Below are 22194 nucleotides of genomic sequence, written 5' to 3' on the forward strand. Positions count from 1 at the left end.
TCCTGTCCATCTCTGTTCCATCTCTGTGCTCCTTTGCGGGGGACAAACGCTCAGGCTGCCAGATGTCATGGGGACCAGCGCCCTGTGAAGGAACACTCTGTTTCCAAGACCTTCCTAGTTCCCACAAATGAAGCAGCAGAAGAAAATGGACGCCTGTGCGCCCCAGCCCTACTCCTAGAAGCAAGTGAGGCGCACAAGCCCTCCCCAGAGGGCTCCGAGGATAAATTAACCAGCGCCTGCCCCTTTGGTTACACTCAGTGATGGCGAGTCAATGTCTTGGTTCAGAGCTGGAGTTCTGTAGTTGCCCCACAGAGCCCAAAGGGAGAGACAAAAGCAGAGAGCCCAGAGAGGGGACAGATGGGTCCCTGGGGAGAAGGGCACAGAGAATACTGGAAGAGCTGGTGTAAGTCACAATGCTCTTTATTGACAACAGAATAGATGGGCCTGGGACTGTGTATGTGTATATATACATATATCCATCACTTCCACCAAGGGAGGGGACACTGTGAGGGGAGCAGAAGACCGCAGCTGGGGTCACACCAGAACAATCACAGGCACAGGCTGGCTCCAGGGAGACGAACACTTGTAATCTTCACATGGGCTCCACCAGGGATCTGATGGAAGAGCCGAAGACTGCCAGCCTTCCAGCCCCAGGAAACTGCCCTCTTGAGATTTGTGGGGGAAGCAGATGAAGAGAGGTTCTCTGGGGTGGCTGGGATGTTGGCAAGTTCTTTATTTACAGTAGAGCCCGGAGGACTGAGAGAGGCTGGCACAGCCACCTCCACTGTTGCTTGAGCTGACGCCTCTACCACGGACTCCAAGACTACCCCTGGAGCCACGGCCAAAGCTGCTGCCACCACTAAAGCCACTGCCACCAAACCTGCTGCCAAATCTACTGCCACTGCTGCTTGCCAGGCGAACGTCACTTCCTGTGCCATGTCCAGCGCCAAAGCCGCTTCTGTAACCACTTGACAAGGCCAAGGCGCTGCTGCTGCTGCTGCTGCTGCTGCTGCTGTTGTTGACCACAGCTGTGGGGAAGACAGGACCACAGTCAGCACCCTGGCATCCACTTCACTGAATGATAAATAACCAGGCCCAGGGAGATCGGCAGTGATCACAACAGCTGTGCACTTGACATTAACCAGGAGACATTCTAGTGCCATCAGATATTAACTCCACACAGCAAGTCAATTCAAATAACAAAATGGTTCCTTCTACATGCCGTCAACTCTACTGTTTGTTTGTTTGTTTGTTTGTTTGTTTGTTTGTTTGTTTTTGAGACAGGATCTCACTATGTAGCCCTGGCTGGCCTTGAACTCCTGTCTCTGCCTCCCAAGTGCTGGGCTTGAAGGTGCCCATCAGCATACCCTGTCATCAACTCTCTTCTTCCTCTGTGCTGCACGAGCTTGAACCCAGGGCTTTGCCCATGCTTGGTAAGAGTTCTACCACTGAGCCATATCCCCAGCCCAATATGGTCAGTCCTTGGTGACACCCTATGAAGGTTACACAGTGTCTGAATTTTTCCCCACTGGCCATTTGAAAGTGCCCTGGGGGCTATAAGATGTCTCAGGAAGAAGAGGGACTTTCTGGCAAGCCTGATGACCTGAGACTCCACGTGACGTGGCATGGAAGACATGACTCCCACAAGCTCTGACTTTTACTCAGCCATGTGCACACACACAGAGACACACATACAATACATAAACACTAAAAAAAAAAAATCATAAATATGTATGGGAGGATCTGAGCCCAGAACAATGAGAAAAGCCAACGCATTGCCACTCCATTCCCAAAATGTCCCTGTAACTCCCATAGGAGATGTGCTGGATAGATTTATTATCAACTCAACACAAGCTGGAGTCATCAGAGGGGAGAACCTCAATTGAGAAAAAGCCTCCATAAGATCAGGCTGCAGGCAAGCCTGTAGGGCATGCTCTTATTAGTGACTTATGAGGGAGAGCCCAGCCCATTGTGGGTGGTACCATCCCTGGGTTAGTGGTCCTGGCTTCTACAAGAAAGCAAGCTGAGCAAGTCATAAGTAGCAAGCCAGTAAGCAGCACCCCTCCATGGCCTCTGCATCAGCTCCTGCCTCCAGGTTCCCACCCTGCTTGAGTTCCTGCCCTGACTTCCTTCAGTGCTGGACTATGATGTGGAAGTGTGAGCCAAATAAACCCCTCCCTCCTCAACTTGCTGTGGTCATGGTGTTCCATCACAGCAATAGTGACCCTAACAAAGACAGGAAGGAACTTGTCTAAATTAGTTGCTACTTCGTGAATTAGTACAAATATTTGAGAAGCAGCCTTCATCATGAAGACTTGGGCTACTTACAGATGCTGACAGCACTCTGGTACTCTCCGGACATCCTGTTTGAGAAAGCAAGAAAGTTGGATCCATCACACAGTAGGTTCACAACAAGGGTCAAGGTGATAACTAGTTGCTATAACTGAACTCAAGAACCTGGGAGGCTTCATCCACATGGCTGCGCACCATTACAAGAAGGTTGTGCACACTGGCTGCATAGACAGCTAGGTTACCATGAAGGGAGCAGACTGGGAAAGACACAGGCCAAGGGAAGAAGTCTTTGTGGAAGGCCTCTGTTGTCACTCACTTGGTTACTTGTGTGGTTCTCAGACTATGACATGGTCAGGAAGATGAGACAGAGCTCACCTGTACTCGGCACCCTCCAGTAGCTGGCGGTAGGCAGCAATCTCCCTAGCCAAGTTTTGTGTGATATTCAACAGTTCATTGTAGCCTCTCTGCAGCCCAGCCAGGTCATCTTTGCCCTTCTTCAGGGCAGCCTGTGAGTCTTGAAGCTTGGTATTGGCATCCCTGATGGCTGTCTCACCATGCTGCTTAGCTTTTGTGAGGGAATTATTCAGCTTTTCGTTCTGAAATTGGAGGGGAGTGGGTAGAATGAGCCCAATAGGATGGTCCCAGGCTCTCTGCAACCGAGAATGGACTATCCCATCTTAAATTTGGGGAAGAACACCCTTCCCCTAATTATCTTTATCTTCTCTATCCATGGAGACATTTTCTCACTGTTAGCCAGCCTTCCCAGAGGGCCGTCTGTATTCAAAAGACAGTCCTGAGGTGCCCCACCCCCAGCAACAGTAAGCCCAGGCAATAGCATCCAAGTCATTCCACCTGATACTTGGCGTTCTCCACCTCTGCCTGCAACCTCTGGATAATCCTGTTGATGTCTGTCATCTGGCCCTTGATGCTCCTCAGGTCATTTGCATGTCTGCCAGCTGTGGTCTGGAGCTCCCCCAACTAGACAGCAGAAGAGAAGAAGGAATGCTAAGTGCAACTGTGCCTAATCAGTTTCTATACCCCACACCACTCACCAAACTTTGAGATGCCAAGAAGCATTTATTAAAATAATATTCAATATCGTTTTAATGAACCAAGGAGAGGCATCTCCAAGGCAGCAAGGAAGAAGACATCTGGACTATTGTTCTAGAAGATTCTTCCACCTTGTAGGCCCTGAGCAAGCTAGAAATGGTCCCATGGAGCCTGGAAGGTGATAGTATAAAACATTGTACAACAAACAACCATCAAATGGACGACTCCAGAAAATAGACAAATATGGATTCATCCAGGGACTGCCTCCACAGCTGTCTCACAAGGCAATAGCTTCCCTAACTCCTAGTAACACCCACCTTGGTCTGGTACAGCAACTCAGCCTCCACCTTGTCCCTCTGAGCTATCTCTTCAAACCGGGTACGGATGCCAGAAATGATGCTGTGCATGTCCAGGCTGCGGTTGCTGTCCATGGAGAGGACCGCAGATGTGTCATTGACAGGGTCCTGGGACTGGGATGCTTCCTGCCAGCACAGAAGGGGCTCACTCACTCTCAGGGCCACTGGAACAACAACCTCCTGAACAACCCTCAGCTCTGAATATGCGTGTGGCCCAGCTGCCCCGGATGTTCAGAGAGCTCCATGTCTGCAGCCCACCCCGCTGAGCTGCTACAGGGGCTTCATCTCTAGGTTCATCCGGACAGTCTCCCAGGGCCTAGGTACCAAAAGTACCAGGCTCACGTCTGAAAGCATCACCCCCCCGCTCCCTCTCCTGCATTCTCACCTCAAAGAGATCACTCAGGAAGTTGATTTCTTTTATCAGAGTATACACATTGGCCTGAAGCTTCGTCTTGGCCTGGTGAGCAGAGTCCACATTCTGAGAAAAACAGGTACACAAAGGCCTGGTTACTCCAAGGGACAAAAAAGTAAACTGCAGTTGTGACAGTTGAGCTTGGAGGCGGGGGTGGGGCTGGCTATGCCAACTCAGAGACTCTTGTTCAAACACGGGCTCCACGTGAAGGCAGCTCACAAGAATGGGGTTTAAGTGCAGCCCTCCAAAGCTCGAGACCAGTGGACTGACTCCTCAAGACCTTCAGAAGAAGCACCCGGTGCTTCTGTCTATGCCAGTGGTTTGAAACCAGCAGTAAAGCAAGCAGGCAGAACGTGCCTGCCTTCGGGCCAGGACCCTGTGGGACGCGCCCCGGGGAGTTCTCATTAGTCCCCACCTCCTTCAGAGTCACCAACTCCTTCTCAGCAGCCTTTCGTTGGTTCATTTCATCCTCCTATCTGCGAACATAAAAGTGAACTCACTAGATTTGTTTTGTCTGGGATGGTTTGGTTTTTTGTTTGTTTGTTTGTTTGTTTGTTTGTTTGTTTGTTTGTTTGGTGAATGGGGTGTATAATATGTGGGGGAAGGCACTTGTATGCCACAGCACACATGTGGAGGTCAGAGGACAACCTTGACCCATCTTTTCTTTATACCTTATATGACGTAGGGTGTCTCTTTGTTTGCAGCTGTGTACGCCAGGCAAGCTGACCCTGAGTGTCTAGGGATTCACCTGTCTCCCTCCACCATAGATCCCTGGTGTTATAGACACATGTCACTGGCTTTCATGTGGTTCCTGGGGATCCAAGCTCAAGTCCTCAAGTTCGTATTACAAATGCTTTACTCACTTAGCCGTCTCCTCAACCCCTCACCCCCTCATCTCCTCATCTCCTCACCCCCTCAGACCCTCATCTCCTCAGACCCTCACCTCCTCAGACCCTCACCTCCTCAGACCCTCACCTCCTCAGACCCTCACCTCCTCAGACCCTCATCATCTCCTCAGACCCTCATCTCCTCAGACCCTCACCTCCTCATCTCCTCAGATCCTCATCTCCTCAACCCCTCACCTCCTCAGCCCCTCATCTCCTCAGACCCTCATCTCCTCAGACCCTCATCATCTCCTCAGACCCTCATCATCTCTTCAGCCCCTCATCTCCTCAGACCCTCATCTCCTCAGACCCTCATCATCTCCTCAGACCCTCATCATCTCCTCAGACCCTCATCATCTCCTCAGATCCTCATCTCCTCAGACCCTCACCCCCTCAGACCCTCATCTCCTCAGCCCCATCATCTCCTCAGACCCTCACCCCCTCAGACCCTCATCTCCTCAGCCCCATCATCTCCTCAGACCCTCACCCCCTCAGACTCTCACCTCCTCAGACCCTCACCTCCTCAGACCCTCACCTCCTCAGACCCTCACCTCCTCAGATCCTCATCTCCTCAGATCCTCACCTCCTCAGACCCTCATCTCCTCATCTCCTCAGATCCTCATCTCCTCAACCCCTCACCTCCTCAGCCCCTCATCTCCTCAGACCCTCATCTCCTCAGACCCTCATCATCTCCTCAGACCCTCATCATCTCCTCAGACCCTCATCTCCTCAGACCCTCACCTCCTCATCTCCTCAGATCCTCATCTCCTCAACCCCTCACCTCCTCAGCCCCTCATCTCCTCAGACCCTCATCTCCTCAGACCCTCATCATCTCCTCAGACCCTCATCATCTCTTCAGCCCCTCATCTCCTCAGACCCTCATCTCCTCAGACCCTCATCATCTCCTCAGACCCTCATCATCTCCTCAGACCCTCATCATCTCCTCAGATCCTCATCTCCTCAGACCCTCACCCCCTCAGACCCTCATCTCCTCAGCCCCATCATCTCCTCAGACCCTCACCCCCTCAGACCCTCATCTCCTCAGCCCCATCATCTCCTCAGACCCTCACCCCCTCAGACTCTCACCTCCTCAGACCCTCATCTCCTCAGACCCTCACCTCCTCAGACCCTCACCTCCTCAGATCCTCATCTCCTCAGATCCTCACCTCCTCAGACCCTCATCTCCTCAGCCCCTCATCTCCTCAGACCCTCATCATCTCCTCAGACCCTCATCTCCTCAGACCCTCACCTCCTCAGCCCCTCATCATCTCCTCAGCCCTCATCTCCTCAGCCCCTCATCATCTCCTCAGCCCTCATCTCCTCAGACCCTCATCATCTCCTCAGATCCTCATCTCCTCAGATCCTCATCTCCTCAACCCCTCACCTCCTCAGACCCTCACCTCCTCAGACCCTCATCATCTCCTCAGACCCTCATCATCTCCTCAGACCCTCATCATCTCCTCAGACCCTCATCATCTCCTCAGCCCCATCATCTCCTCAGCCCCATCATCTCCTCAGACCCTCACCCCCTCAGACTCTCATCTCCTCAGCCCCATCATCTCCTCAGACCCTCACCCCCTCAGACCCTCATCTCCTCAGCCCCATCATCTTCTCAGACCCTCACCCCCTCAGACCCTCATCTCCTCAGACCCTCATCTCCTCAGACCCTCATCATCTCCTCAGCCCCTCATCTCCTCAGACCCTCATCATCTCCTCAGACCCTCACCTCCTCAGACCCTCATCATCTCCTCAGACCCTCATCATCTCCTCAGACCCTCACCCCCTCAGATCCTCATCTCCTCAGACCCTCATCTCCTCAACCCCTCACCTCCTCAGCCCCTCATCTCCTCAGACCCTCATCACCTCCTCAACCCCATCATCTCCTCAGCCCCATCATCTCCTCAGACCCTCACCCCCTCAGACCCTCACCTCCTCAGCCCCTCATCTCCTCAGACCCTCACCTCCTCAGACCCTCATCTCCTCAGACCCTCATCTCCTCAACCCCTCACCTCCTCAGCCCCTCATCTCCTCAGACCCTCATCTCCTCAGACCCTCATCTCCTCAGCCCCTCATCACCTCCTCAGCCCCTCATCTCCTCAACCCCTCACCTCCTCAGACCCTCATCTCCTCAGACCCTCATCATCTCCTCAGACCCTCACCTCCTCAACCCCTCATCATCTCCTCAGACCCTCATCTCCTCAGACCCTCACCTCCTCAGCCCCTCATCATCTCCTCAGCCCTCATCTCCTCAGCCCCTCATCATCTCCTCAGCCCCTCAACATCTCCTCAGCCCCTCATCATCTCCTCAGCCCCTCATCATCTCCTCAGCCCCATCATCTCCTCAGCCCCTGGGCTTAGTTTTGAGGTAGTCGTGAACTCCACTGCTCTCTGTCCCCGCCCAGCCTGACCTTCCCAGTCAGTGCCTCCAATTCACTGCTTCTGTGCTAGTGAGGGGACCCAGTCACACCCGTCTGCCTAGAAAAACTGCCTTGGTTTTAGCACTGAAAGTCCTGCGTTCCAGGAACTCCCCCCCCCCCAGTCCAGGGCAAACCTCCAGGTCTACAAATTACCATGCCACAAGCTGCCTCAGAACCTTTCACGTCCTAGAACCAGGATCTTCCTCAACCATGAGGAGGTGCTTCAGCTCTGATAAACCCATCTCTCTTGCAACAAGTTACCTGTGCTTGGAGAAGGAAAGGGTCGGGGGACCCGATGAACCCTGCTGTCCACATGGAAGTAAGAGAAGGGAAACGCGTTGGGTAACACCACCGCACAGTAGTCAGGACTCGGGCAGCACCCAGACTCTGGGAGCAGTGGCCTATGACAGCTGCCCTCTCCCACGTATCATTCACTTCTTGGTGTAGTCTGCCACTGTGCTCTGCACGTCCCTCAGCGCTGAACCCAGGTGGCCTCTCTCCAAAGCGATGTCATCCAAGTCACCGCGCAGAGAGCGGATGAAGCTCTCAAAATGAGAGTCGAGGCTGCTGGTGCTAGTGATGGAGCTGGGCCCCTGCAGCTGGAGGAGCTCCCACGTGGTCTCCAGGGCCTTGTTATGTTGTTCCAAGAAACATACCTACAGGACAGCGAGGCAGCTGCATCAGGCAACATTGCAGAAGCATGGAGGGCCTTCGTTAGTCGGTGGAGGTCGGTCTGCGCATCTAGCTCGTGGTCTGTCTGCGCAAAGGCAGATGTGGAGCTGGGCTCTTCCTGTAGCTGCACGAACTGTGGTCAGGCAGTTCATCAACCAGGACACTGAAGGTAAAACATGGCTTGAAAGATCGTAGAGGAAGAGTCCCCCCACACAAGATACAGATCCGTAAAGGGAACCCCTGGACATTCTGGGGACTTTGACGTGATCCTGACTCCCCAAAACACAGTGCACACTGGAAAGCCACCCTGCAGCAGTGGGGTTGTGTTGGTTTTTTTTTGTTTTTTGTTTTTAATCACAGAATCCATGGCTACTGAAGCTCTCCAGGCCACGAGCCATCGAGAACTGCCCCTAGGTGACATGTCCATCGGCACAACGTCACTTCTCTTCAGCTTAGAGGGGAAGCGGCCCCAAGTAAGCTATGCCAGGCGAGAATGAGTTACTTATTGAGTAGAGGTGCAAAGGGCACCAGCTTCCCACAGCCCCCTGAAACTAGGCCTCAACTTAGAACTCTAACTCCTCGTGGACACCAGCCCCGTTTGCTAGCGCAGCAGGACAGAGGGAAAAGCCTCAAAGGGCAGCTGACATCCCCAATGCTTTGTTTCTAAGTCAGACCCTTTGTGGCCAATGATGCCCCGGGCTCCGGCTCTGCAGGCCCAGACCTACGTAAGGCTCCAGGTGGGAGAGCTGAGCAGAGGTTCGGACAAGCAGCACATGGTGATGTTTGGGTCTTTCCACACATGTGCACATCCTACCTGATTAAAGCATCAGCCCTGAATATCGTCCCAGACCCCATGGCTCTGCCTAGACCCCACCCACCCCACCCTCTAGACACATGTAAACAGTGTCTAAATGTCAGATTCAAAGTCTCTTGTGTGGGAATGGGAGTCAGAGTGTCCTTACCTTGTCAAGGAAGGAGGCGAGCCTGTCATTGAGGGCCTTGATCACTTGGTACTCTTGGACCTTCATTTCCACAGCCTGGGGGTCGGTTTCCACATTGAGGGGCTGCAGGAGGCTCTTGTTGATGGTCACTTCCTGGATTCCCCCAGGGCCAAAGATTCCAGGCCTCGCAAAGACACCAGCCGGTCCAAAGACACCAGGTCTCCCAATGCCACCTCCCATTCCTCTGCCACCACCAAAGCCATTCCCAGCGCCAGCGCCATAGCTTTCTGGAACTCCACCAAAGCCACCAGCCCGGGAGCCACCAGCTGCCACACTGATAGAGAGATTCCTGTTGCCACCCAGGCCGTAGAGGATTCTACTGCCAAACGCAGGTGCTCCGCTCCGGATCCCATAAGCCCTTACACTAGCTGCCCCAGAGCCAGCTGTATAGTTCTTCCTCATGCTGCCAAACTCCACAGCTGACCAGCTAGAGAAGCCCTGGCTCCCCCGACCTGGTGTCTTACACACTTGTCTGCTCATGGTGAGGAGCCCGGTGACAGAAAAGCGGGCGAAGCAAGCAGAAACAGTAAAAGTTGGCAGGAGAGCTTGGAGGAATAAAGGCCTGGGGAGAATGAATCCCTTTATATGCATTTGACCAGGCTGCAGGGCTCATGTAAGGATAAGCTGAGTGCCGAGTGGCAGGCTTGCCCTGCGGGGAGCCTGGTAGTGCTCCACCCCCACGCACAGCACTTCTCAGTTTAATGACGCAGGAGCCAAGAGGCACTTGACTTGTGACCAGGGAATCAGCTTTGGTCTGTCTACCCGCCAAAATAGAACTCCGCTCCGGAAAGGTGACGTGAAAGAGCGGTGAGTGAGTGCCCTGGCTTCCTGAGTAGGGAGATGGCAGAGCCCGCTCACGACCCTGGAGAGTGAGGTCCACAAATAGTGACACAGTTTGCCCCAGTCAGAACATGATTATTACCTGTCCACGGTATGCCCGGCTTTGTGCTGAACTTGGAGACAAAATACTGTCACTTCCCTTTCCTACAGTCAAAGCCAGGAACCAGCATCATCGGATCCCTGGGCTCTCCCTCCCTCCCATCCTCAGTGCAGGAGGCAGTAGCTGTGTGGTTTGTGACCATCTTCTAAGGACAAAGAAAATGCAAAGTTCACAGATCTCTGCATTGATCAGACCTTGGCAAAACCCAAGACTCCAAATACTCGTCTGTTCCCATGCCTCCCAAAGAAACCATATGTAATTACAGACATCACTTTGGGGTTTCTCTAACTCTTCCTATCTTGTTCTCTGCATTGTGTCATTCCCCCAATGTCAACCCAAGTCCCAGAAACAGGAAACATCAGCTTAGCAACAACAACAAAAATCAGGGCCAAAACATAGGAAACCCCTGCTTGTGTAAGCGTATGCCCCAGTAGTAGGCAGACAGCAGACAAATGTATGTGAAACATCCACCAGGAAGTAGAAATGTTATGGAAGGGTAAGGCATGGAAGCACCCTCGAGAGGCAGAAACGGGAGGGTCATGAGCTCTAGGTTACATAGCAAAACCTTGCGTAAAAAGGAAGGTGGAGGAGGAGAACTAGGAGAGAGAAGAAGAGGAGGAGGAGGTCAGTGAAAGGAAGAGGAAGAGAAGGAGGAAGAGGAAGAACAAGAAGAGGAGGAGGAAGAACATGATGAAGATGAAGAAGAAGAGGAGGAGAAGGAGAAGAGGAGGAGGAAGAGGAGGAAAAGAAGAAGAAGGAGGAGGAGGAGAGGAGGAGGAGGAAGAGGAGGAGGAGCAGCAGCTATGGAAGAAGTGTAGCAATACAAGGTTGGGACTGGACAAAAGGTTGCATGATAGAGAGCACCTGTTGCCCTTGCAGAGGACCTGGGTTCAGTTTCCACACCACATGGTGGCTCAGTGTCATCCATAATTCCAGTTCAGAGGATCCTACCCTCGCCATCTGAGCTCCATGGGCACCAAGCATGCACCTGGTACCCACACATACATATAGGCCAAACATTCATGCACACAAATGAATCTACAAATAAAAACAGAGAAGGGGGCTATTTCATGGGGTTGCCTTGTGGACCTGCCTGGTAAATGCAGTGAGGAGCACGCACACAGACATCTGGAAGAATGGGTTCCAAAACATAGACATCCATGAGTGCCCTGAGGTGGGACTGGGGAGAGGGTCTGAAGGATACATCAATGGCTGAAGCAATGAGAGGGGGAGACGGGCCTCTACGATAAGGTCTGAGTAGCTGGGAGGAAGGTCACGCAGGGCCACATGAGGCTGGCTTTTTCACTGAGAGGGGAGCCATTGAGGTCAAACCATAGAGACATGAGTAAGACGTGAGCTGGCATTGAAAGACTCACTCAGGCTGCTGTGTAGAAGGCAGACCGCAGGGGTGCAGGGGGAACAGGTGAGAGCCGCTCCGCCCACCTTCCTTTTGTCTTATCTTTGCAAAACTGGCTTCCACCGCCTCCTGCAGGGATGAGCAGAGAGGGCTACACAAAAAAATTAGAAGTTTCAGGCCACTGGAGTGAGAGTTTGAGCTGGAAACTGCCCTGGTGAGATTCCTGTGATTAAACACAGGCTGAGTCTGGTATCCCAGCCGACCTTGCCCCTGAGGAGTCCCTCAGCAGCAGAAATATAGCCTTGCCCTCTCAGAAAGTTCCAGAAAGACTTTAGGAACTTACTAGCTACATCGCTGAAACAAAAAGGAAGGAAAGGGTAGAAAGATCTTGACCAATCATTTAACCTGGAGAAGGCGGAGTTAAGGGAAAATCTACATTTATTTTTCCATGGATTATTTGTAAGGATCTCTCTCTACTAAAGAACTGGGGGGAACTCAATGGGCACTAACATGGAGGATGTGAGTGTGGTTGGAAGGACTCAGGTGGTCATGGCCACTGGAGCAGTCTAAAGAGATTAGCAACAGCCACCCATGGCCCCTAGCATGGAGATGGTATTGAGAATGTTGAAGAAATATTGTGAAGAACAAGGAATACATCTATCAGGGGACAAGGAGGTGACAAGAAACCTCTAAATCCGGAGAGTGACCGAGAGTGGAAAAGAGGCAGAGCAGGGGAGAGGGCGCTCACACCCAGAGCAGGACCTGGGCTCCAGGCCGGCCGTGGAGCCCCTCCCCTTCTCTGTCTGAGCTGACTTATTCAGACACCTTGGTCTGAGCTTACTTTAGTCTTAAGACACAGGCTGAAGCCCCAAACAAATTGGACAATCAGCCACACTAGCGTCCTCCACAGCCTGGCTTCTACTCCTTGCCCTTCATCTCCAGGAAGACTAAGCTGGTTTTGGCTTAGTCACATTCTGCCCTGAGTCACATCTGGAAGCCTTCACTCTGGTGGGAAGCCCTTCACCCCTGGGCCCTTCCCTAGTTCCAGGTCCACACTCTTCACCTGGCCACTTCCTTGGCTTCTATATCTAGACAAGGGTCACTTCCTCCAAGAGTCTTCCTTGAATTCCTTCTCCATGGTACTTATAGATCCTTGGTGATATCTACAATGGCTCTCAACACCCTCTTAAATTCTGGAATGTCTGTGGGTAATGTGTCTGTCCCCAGGACTCCCAAAGTCATGCTCCATACTCGGGCTACATCCTCCTTTGCATCAGCCTCGTCTGTCCTGACCTCTCTGTCCCTGTGGCCTCCCACAAAGCCAGCACAGAAAAGGTATTCACAGACAGGATTGTCAAGGGAAGCCCCTGTCAAACAAGAGGGAAGAACTCCAGGATAAGGGAGAGATACCTATCAGGGCACTGCTCTGAGAAAGGGGTGTACTCAAAATCTACCCAAAGAGGCTTAAGGGAGACCCAGCATTGGTGTTCAGCACAGGGCAGCCTCTGACAGACTTCCTGAAGAAGAGGCTTCCCTGTGTGATGCTTTCTGGTGTTTCCAAGCCCTCTTCCAAGACCGGAAGTCATCTCACCTTCCCCAATGGACAGCCATTGCTTTGGTTTGTAGCTCCCAAGGGCATTTATCTGTTTATTTAACTACCAAGTCATTAAGATACAGACATGACCATCTATACCAAAATCTCCCCCAAAGACTCATCTAATTCCTTTTGTATTGGGGTCCATACACTGCCTAGCACAGGCTGGGCATTCAGCTAACAGCAGTTGGTTGGTTCATTTCATAACCGTTTATTAAACAGCCACTAACAGACAGACAGAAATGGACATCGTGATGAATCCAGCCAGGGCTTCTGGGCTGTTTGTTGAAATGGTGAATGGATGGGCAGATAGATGGTTGGTTGTCAGGTGGCAGTCAAAAACATTTCTCACAAGCCTGGTGTGGTGGCACACGTCTTTAATCCCAACACTCGGGAGGCAGAGGAAGGCAGATCTCTGAGTTCAAGGTCAGCCTGAGCTGCTGAGTGAGTTCCAGGACAGTCAGGGCTACACAGAGGGAGAAAAAACAACTTTTTGTTGAGCTTCTGCACATCTTTATCTAACTTCTCCTTGAATCATCAAGTATCAAATCCAAGACACAGGAAGCGGTCCAGTTGCAGTGCAGGACGGTCTTGCCCGGCACAAGGTCAGGCAGCAGTGGCCCTGGGTCCCGGGCATCCAGCCCCCACCAAGGCTTCCTGGCCACACTCCTGTCCACAGACACTTCTCGTGGGTAGAGTTCACTCCCACCCTTGACAAACCAAAGGCTTATGATTCTACCTCCCCTGGGCCTCTCCCTCCCCTGGCTAGGCTACCAGACTGCTCAGAAACAGACCACGTTAATGTTTTCTCTTCTTCCTTCCTCCCTTTTTTTTTTCTTTCTCTGGTTTTGTTGTTGTTAGTTTGTTGTGTGTTGGGTTTGTTGATTGGTTGGTTTTTGAGACCAGGTCTTTCCATGTAGCCCAGATGGGCCAGAAACCTTCAGCACTGTCTCGGCTTCCTCGGCATGGGGATCACAGTGTGTACCGCTCCAGCTTGGCTTTCCTCTTTTATGAAAGGCAGGGGTCTCACATAAATAAAACACCAAGATTCTCACAGCCGGCTGCCTCTTCACGTAGCCACATTGACTCCAAGACACACTTGCGTGTAACTCCTCTATAGCTGCCTTCATGGGCTAGATCATTAACTGCCCCTGCAGAGGCCAGACAGACCCTGCAGCCCCATGGACTGGCCACTCCCACACTCCTCTGGAGCAGAAGCATGAGGAGAAGGGACTAGGGCAGCCTGCGGTCTTCTGGTAAAAGAGCGGGGAGCTTTGCCCTCACTCTCAACCCTTAACTCCTCTTCCCCACCCCAGAAACTCAAAAAAGAGCTGAGCGGGCATTTTCCCAGGGGCAGGGCACAGTGGGGGAAGAAATGGAAGCCACTTAACAGGCTCACAGGCTACAGGTGCTTCCTGCTCTGACACCCATGACACAGAGGGCAGCCAGCCCAGGGCAGACAATGGAGAGATCAGGGTTGGGCTCCAGAAAGACAGACTGCTCTGGGCCAGAAACCTCTCCCAAGAACATAGCCCCATGTCAATGCTCTCTGTTCTGTCCCAGAGAGAGGGAAACCCCATATGGCCTCAGTGTTTGAGGGCCCCGTGGGTAAGTCCAGGCATGGGCAAAACTTTTCCACATCCCCCCACTGTACCATCGGGCCAGAATTCAAGGGGAAAGGTGGCACTTGCCATGGGAAAGATGGGTCAGGCTGAGATGGGAGCTGTATATTCTGTCTGTTTTTAGAAGGGGGAGGTAGCATTGTTCCCGATCCGGAACTGAAGCAGAATGTCCTCAAAGGCTATACCAAGACCTCTCCTCAACCTGTCCTCTCCCCCTGCAGCACAGCACCAAACAGAATCTCCGGGGACACCCCAACCAAGAAGTGTCCCCCTTCCTTGCTCCAGAAGGCCTGCCTATCCTCCACCCTTCTCCCGCCTCACAGGGGCAGCAGCCCAGACTGAAGCCCGGTTAGCCCAAGAAAGTGGAGAAGCAAGCAAAGCCTTCTGGCTCTGAAAGAACGCGCCCGCTCTCCTCCATCCAACACTCCTGACCTTGTTAGTTCCCGGGACAGGTTCCTGAAAGCCTCTCAGGTCCACTGAGATCCCAAGCATGGGACTGCATAACACAGGAGGCCTCTGACTGGAGTGTAGCTCGGAGAACACACAAAGCATGTGCAGGACCTTGGGCTGGATCCCAGACACCAGCAAATAAGAACAAAGATTTCTTGCTAGACACTGAGTCCACGCTATTCTGTAACCTTCGTGTTCTGTGTACAGGAAAGGCGCTGGACTATCAGATGTCCTGTAACCTTCCAGACTCAGCCTCCAGGTCGATCCCAGGCTCAACACTGAGACGTCCTGCCCCAGGTCATCCTACAACAAGCATCTTTCATATAGTTGGGGTTTTGTGAATCTGCTCCCCTGCCCTCTGGGCAGCCTTTGGGTCCATATCCTGCATTTCCACCAGCAGTACTTTCTGCACCTTGGAAAGGGGAACCTGTGAAAGTGACCTTGGTCTGTACAGACAGATCCTCAGACCTTTACCTAAATTATCTGAATAAATGGGCTTCTGGAGCCTTCTCCATAGGATACAACGTCAACCACTCAGGATGAATGACAAAAGCATTTTATTGGGGATGAATAGAGAGGCGAACAGGGTTGAACAAGACACCAAGCAGTCTTTGTTGTAACCTTGCAGAGTCCATTGCTGCCAGGTGGTGGAGAATGACCACAGTTGTAGCAGAAAGATGTCCAGGATCTGGTGGAGGGCGGTGTGACTGGAGGGGCCCCATGTGACCCTGATAGTTTTGAAGAAGGAGTTTCTGGTCTTCATCCCTTCTGTCCATTGGGGTGAAATCAGACACCCCTCCCATTACAAGAGAGTCACCAAAAAGCTACCAAGCTCCAAAAGGGCAGAGGTCACACCACAGCCAGGATCATCCCGGAACTGAGGGACCAGGGCAGAGATGAGGAGACTCTGACAAGATGAGCACTGGGAAGGAAGCGTGGAGAAGAAGTGAAGGAGCTTGAGACACCAGCAATGGTCGACCCTGCTGGGCTCCGGGCATCAGGACCCTGTCTCTTCTATCGCTGGGACCTCTTGGTCACGGTGGTGGCAGAGGTGATCTTGGTACCAGAACTGCCGTAGATGCCACCACCAAATCCAAAGCCACTTCCAGAACCGGAACCAGAGCCAAAACCACTACCCAGGCCAAGGCCGAGGCCGGCACTACCTCCAAGGCAGGCACTACCTCCAATGCTGGCACTGCCGCCGACCACCGCTGGAAGGAGAGATGAAGCACAGTTATTCTCAGTCCCAGTAGTCCCCAGCCCAGACCCAGAGGAATAGATGGCGAGGTGCAGAAGGGACTTACAGATGCTCACAGCACTCTGGCATTCTCCAGACATCCTGTTGGGGAGAAAGCATCATGAGCCATGCAGAACAGAACCCCACGTCCTTCCACACAAAGATATTCTATGCTTATCTCAGCCTTGAGAAGCCACGCAGTAACAGCTGAGTATCAAACCTATGCCCTGCTGGTCCTGGTCAGAAAGTACCAAGACATCACTGCAGCAAGAAGTTCAGCAGAGCCCTGAGCCCCCCAAACCCAAGCCCCCCTCACCTGCACTCCTCGCCCTCCAGCAGCTTGCGGTAGGTGGCGATCTCCACGTCCAGGGCCAGCTTGACATTCATCAGAGCCTGGTAGTCACGCAGCAGCCGAGCCAGGTCCTCCTTGGCCTTCTGCAGGGCAGTCTCCAGCTCTGTGCGCTTGCTGTAGGCATCTTTGAGGGCCACCTCCCCACGCTGCTCTGCATCAGCCACGGATGCCTGCAGAGTCTGGCACTGTGGACAGGGACATTGATAGGCAACATTAGTTCCCTGCTTCAGAGAACTTCATACCTGTTCCTCCTCCTGAGCCAGCTTCCCTTGGTTAAGATGCTGGAATTCTGTTCATTCTTCTCCCCACCTTTCCTGACTCAAGAGTCCCATTCCTAACTGGGCAATGGTGGCGCACACCTTTAATCCCAGCACTTGGGAGGCAGAGGCAGGTGGATCTCTGAGTTGGAGGCCAGCCTGGTCTACAGAACAAGTTCCAGGACAGTCAGGGGTACACAAAGAAACCCTGTCTCAGGAGAAGAGAGAGAGAGAGAGAGAGAGAGAGAGAGAGAGAGAGAGAGAGAGAGAGAGAGAGAGAGAGAGAGAGAGAGAGAACCATTCCTTCCAGACAGAAAACTTCCATGCAGGCATGAGGCAAGACCACAGAGCTCACCCATAACCTCACCAGAACAACAAGATAAAGATATACGAAAACCAGGGGCCCTGTGTTTGGGATATCACATCATATTAAACAAGGCATTCTGAGGAGATCTGTGTGGTTGGTATCATGAGGTACAAAGACCGTATAGGCAGGCCTAGAGTCTCCCAGCCTCACGCCTTCTCTGCTTGTCCCTCCATAAAGGCACCCACACCCACCTGCTTCTTGATGTTCTCAATCTCTGCCCGCAGCCTCTGGATCATCCTGTTGAGTTCTGAGATCTCATTCTTGGTACTCTTCAGGCTATCTCCTTGTTGGTCAGCTGAATTCTGGAGCTGCTGGACCTGATTCCCAGGGGAACAGGACTCTCGGGTTATACGGCAGACCCAGTGAGGGCAACCACAAGTGAAAGGGTAATACCAAATGCCATGAGATCCAAAGTCAAACAAGGGTCAGTGGTATCCAGAGGATCCACTCATCTCACACACCTACCTTGATCTGGTACCAGGACTCGACCTCAGCCTTGCTCCTCTGGGCAATCTCCTCATACTGGGCTCGGACCTCAGCAATGATGCCATCCAGGTCCAGGTTCCGGTTATTGTCCATGGACAGCACCACAGATGTGTCTGAGACGTGTGTCTGCATCTGGGACAGCTCCTACAAGGCCCATGTCTCACGTCAGACCCAAGCCAAGTCAATCTCCCCCGATCTCTGACACCATCCTCCCATTTCCATGGAAACGACTGTGGAACAGGTCTGACGGAACCAGAGTTAATAGTCCCCATGTGTAGGGAGAGGGGAGAGAGAGAAATGAACAGTTGGTGACATCTCTGGACAAAAAAGCAATGGTTGTAGTCTTTACTGATCCTCAGGAATATAAATGCTCTGAGTGTAATGAGGCAGGGGGGCAGGGGTTCTGTGTGTTGGGTGGGAAACAATAGAATGGAAACATGATGAGCAGCAGTGACTCCCCCACACACACACACACACACAACCTCCAGCTCTAAGTCCTCTTCATCTGGTCCTGAGAAACTCTGCACTGAGTCTCTCACTTTGGTCTTTTCTCTCCATGATCTTGCCAAGAACCTACTGCCTTGACATAAACTGTTGGAATCTACTAGGAATCATGACTTCCAACACACAGCCTCATCATAGATAGGGGTCACCCTCCTCTAAATGGAGGATGGAGGCCTCACCGCTTCGTAGAGGACCCTCAGGAAGTTGATCTCATCCTTAAGGCTGTCCACCTTGGCCTCCAAGTCCACCTTGATCATGTAGGCAGCATCTACATCCTACGGAGGTAGAAGAGGAGAAAAGAGAGGAGGATGAAGAAGGGGGAAGAAGAGATAAGGAGCAGGAAGTACAGCTGATCAACACCTCCAGGTGCCCTGATAGCATTTTACAGCAAAGGTGGTAGGGAATCATCTGATGTGTCTGCCACTAAAGCCATCAGAACACAGGAAGTTCACTGTCGAGATGCGTTTTCCTCGCACACTTACCTCCTTATAGATCTCACCCCCATTACCCACTTCCTTTGATACCACAACCCCAGATAGAGGCAAGGAAGATCTTTATCTTCCTTGCAGAGATGGGCTAAACACACGACTTCAGCCAAGAGCCACTTCCAGCAGGGAGGGGTGCTACGAGCTCTTCCTGCCCCCTCCCTGGCTCACCTTCTTCAGGACCACAAAGTCGTTCTCTGCCGCTGTACGCTTGTTGATCTCATCTTCGTACCTGGGGTGGGGACAGGAGGACAGGACCACCATGAGCTACTTTTCTAAGCTCCGCCGCTCATTCCCAAACATCTGAGAGTTTGGAAACATCCAGATCATAAGCAGCACTCGAGCACACTACCCCTGAGGCTAACACCTTGGCCCTGGTTTGTTCAGAGATAATAAAAAAACAAGCATCAGAAAGACTGTTTTCAGGGGACAAGATGTGGGGGGAAACCTCAGTGCAGTGCAGGTCAGGTTAGATCATTAGATCATTTTCTCAGCCCCGTCCTCCAGAGAACAAAAGTAAAGCTACTGTGTATTGCTTGTCCATTTATGTCCTATCTGCCCTGTCCCTACTCCCTATTCCGTCAGTTCTCACAACCATAAGGTAAGAATACCACTCCTATTAAAGACTAAGAAAGCCAAAGCTCAGAGATCTTAAGAAACTCACCTAAGGACACACACACACACACACACACACACACACACACACACACACACACACCACAAATCAGTATTCAGTTGGCTCCACCTCTTTCCAATCTATATACCAATCTATATTCTAACCTATGGCCAGGCTAATGCTGCTATTGATCCATTTTGTTTTTTCTGAACCTCTTTGTACCCAGCAAAGCCTGGAACCTAGATCTATCACTGATCAAAGCAACTAGTGGCTCCTTGGCCTCTGCCTGTGAAAAACGTGGCCATTTGAATATGAGAGTTGGCTTAGAGGAGCTTTCGCCCAGCTGAGGATTCCTGAGGTCCCATGCCGCTGGAGAGGAGCCTGGATGTGGGCCAGTCCTCCCTCTCTTCACGTACTTGGCCTTGAAGTCCTCCACACTGTCCTGCATGAGCTTCAGCTCTGACTGTAGGCGCCCTTTGTCGTTGATCAGAGAGTCCAGATGTTTCCTCAGGGCATTGATGTAAGTCTCAAAGAAAGGATCCAGGTTTCTGGGGGATGTGCTGGTGGTCTGCTGCTGGAGGAGGTTCCATTTGGTCTCCAGGACCTTGTTCTGCTGTTCTAAAAACCGCACCTGTTGTTGAAAACAGACACAAGCTGCTAGTAAGGGCCAGAAGCTGCAGCAGGAGGGGGGTCTGCGGCCCGCTCCGGCCTCGGTGGTCCAGGCAGCCAGACCACCCAAGAGTCACCCAGCTTGGGCCACCACATAGCAAGCCCAGGGCACCATCGTGACAAGCACGTCACTGGGCCCATAGCGGTCTGAGGGACACATGGCTTGGAGAACAAGTGTAGGGCTGACGGTATAGCAGGTAAACTGCTTTCTAACCACAGCAGACCGAGGACCCAGAACAGAAGTGTCTGTGAAATCATCAAATCAAATGTGACCAGGAGGTGCCCGCTGCTTACGTTCAAGGGATCCTGACCCACAGAGAAGAGCAGACACATTCACCAGAGACTTTGAAAAGAAGCTAAGCGTGGCGGTGTGCCTGTCTGATCCAGCACTCCGGAGGCTGAGGCAGGAGGGCCATGAGTTTGAAGCCCACATGAGCTACAGAGGAAACTCTTGTTTCCTGAATCTGTATGCAGCTAAGTCCATACATGTTCTGAGACTCAGCTAGAATCCACCCTGACGAGGACTTCCTGGAGCCTTCCCTCTCTAAAGCACCTAGCCAGGCCAGCGGAAGGAGTGCCTAGCAGAGCATCTCCATGTTATACACAACTGAGAGTCCCACCTCTGAACCCAAAAGGTGAGAGGAAAGGGGATGTGGCAAGGAGGCACCAAAAGCTCTCAGTCTGGAGCTCCAGTCTGCATCCCTGGGGTATAGGCTTATCTGAGCCAGTGGGAAGAGCAAGTGTACCCACACATTCTCTTCAAGGTGGTTCGCTCTTGTCTCAAATACCTAAAGGAACCAAAACCTTGATGCACAGTGGCCCAGAACAGCCTGAGCAGGAGCATCACACTGGTCCCTAGCCATGGAGCTCTGAGTAACTAGACTCCATGGCACATGGCCACAATTGAGCCTAGGGGGGGGGGGGGGGGTTCCAGCTCTTGCAGGAGAATGGAAACTGGGTTAGAAAAGGCAAAGAGCATCCCCTCTGCACTTCAAGCAGCCTCAGAAACAAGTGGTTTCACCAGAGACAGAAGTAGGTACGAGATGACCTCCTGGCTAAGACCCATGGCCGGAGGACTCATTCCCACCACCCTCTGCTCATGTCGGGCTCACTCGCCTTGTCAATGAAGGAAGCGAATTTGTTGTTGAGGGTCTTGATCTGCTCCCGCTCTGCGGTGCGGACTTTCTGGATCTCTGGGTCAATCTCCACCTGAAGAGGTGTCAGCAGGCTCTGGTTGATGGTGACTTCCTGAATACCTCCAGCAGGACAGACGGGGAAGCCAGGACCACCTCGACCATTGAAGGAACCTCCAAAGCCACCGCCAAAGCCGCCAGCACCAAACCCGGCACCGAAGCCTCCAACACCGAAGCCTCCGGCACCACCGTAGCCTCCGGCACCACCGTAGCCACCACCTTGGCAGGACCCGGCCACGCTCATGGAGATACTCTTGTGACCCCCGAGGTTGTAGAGACTCCTGCTGCCAAAGCCCCCAGAGGAGCACCGGCCTGCACCCCCAGACATGGAGGCCGAGCTGAAGGCCACCCGCCTGACGCCGGCGGCAATGGCTGAGCCACTGCTGAAGCCCCGGGAGACTCCGCGGACGCTTGGCTGTCTGGCAATCATGGCTGAGAGAGGAGGCAGCTGCGATGAGCGTGGAACAGAAGCGAAGCGAAGGCCAGGTCGTGAATGCCAGAGCCCTTGGCCCTCGTAGCTTATATGGGCTGGAGCAGCAGGGCTTGGTTTCAGGGGCATAAAGGGAAAAATCCGAAGCATCCCTGGGCTGGGCCTTTGGCACAGGCCCATCTTTCTTGCACCTGCTGAGCATGTCACTAAACACACCTACAGAAGTCACTGGGAGGGCAAGGCTTACGGTCCCGTCCCCTCCCTGAACTGGTGCCCCAGGGCCTCCTGCATCACAGCCCACCTGGCTCAGCCCTGCCAAGCCCCACTGCCCATGCACCTTGCTGGCCAGCCTCATGGGGCTCCTGCTCCAGACACATGGCCCTGTCACCCCTAATTTCATGCCACAGACTCTGGGACCTCGAACCTGGGTTCCAGGGCACAGCCTGCCACTGCCAGGCTACACACCCTGACCTGAACAAGCCGCTCTCTGAGCTCAGCCTCGGTACTCGCAAATTGGAGAGAAAGCAAATATTTACCTTTCCTCTCAAGAC

General features: G+C 52.7%; 2 protein-coding genes across 2 annotated transcripts; both read right to left on the minus strand.

Annotated features, from left to right (window-relative positions):
• Positions 1 to 409: 409 nt before the first annotated feature.
• LOC102909814 (keratin, type II cytoskeletal 3) lies at positions 410 to 9616 on the minus strand. Its single transcript, XM_006981922.3, is given in 9 exon segments — positions 410 to 1028; positions 2329 to 2363; positions 2668 to 2888; positions 3145 to 3270; positions 3660 to 3824; positions 4084 to 4176; positions 4526 to 4586; positions 7847 to 8067; positions 9046 to 9616. Coding segments are annotated over 9 exon segments (1737 nt in total). The 5' UTR covers positions 9565 to 9616; the 3' UTR covers positions 410 to 732.
• Positions 9617 to 15587: 5971 nt separating this feature from the next.
• Positions 15588 to 21752, minus strand: Krt4 (keratin 4). The gene is made up of 9 exons (XM_006981921.4): positions 21137 to 21752; positions 19768 to 19982; positions 18907 to 18967; positions 18430 to 18525; positions 17726 to 17890; positions 17452 to 17577; positions 16601 to 16821; positions 16352 to 16386; positions 15588 to 16258 (listed from the first exon to the last, which is right to left on the minus strand). Exons 1-9 carry the CDS (start codon positions 21641 to 21643, stop codon positions 16062 to 16064), a joined length of 1623 nt encoding a protein of 540 aa, XP_006981983.1. The 5' UTR covers positions 21644 to 21752; the 3' UTR covers positions 15588 to 16061.
• Positions 21753 to 22194: the final 442 nt, after the last annotated feature.

Source organism: Peromyscus maniculatus, chromosome 20 (assembly GCF_049852395.1).
Source record: "Peromyscus maniculatus bairdii isolate BWxNUB_F1_BW_parent chromosome 20, HU_Pman_BW_mat_3.1, whole genome shotgun sequence".
Taxonomy (NCBI): Eukaryota; Metazoa; Chordata; class Mammalia; order Rodentia; family Cricetidae; genus Peromyscus; species Peromyscus maniculatus.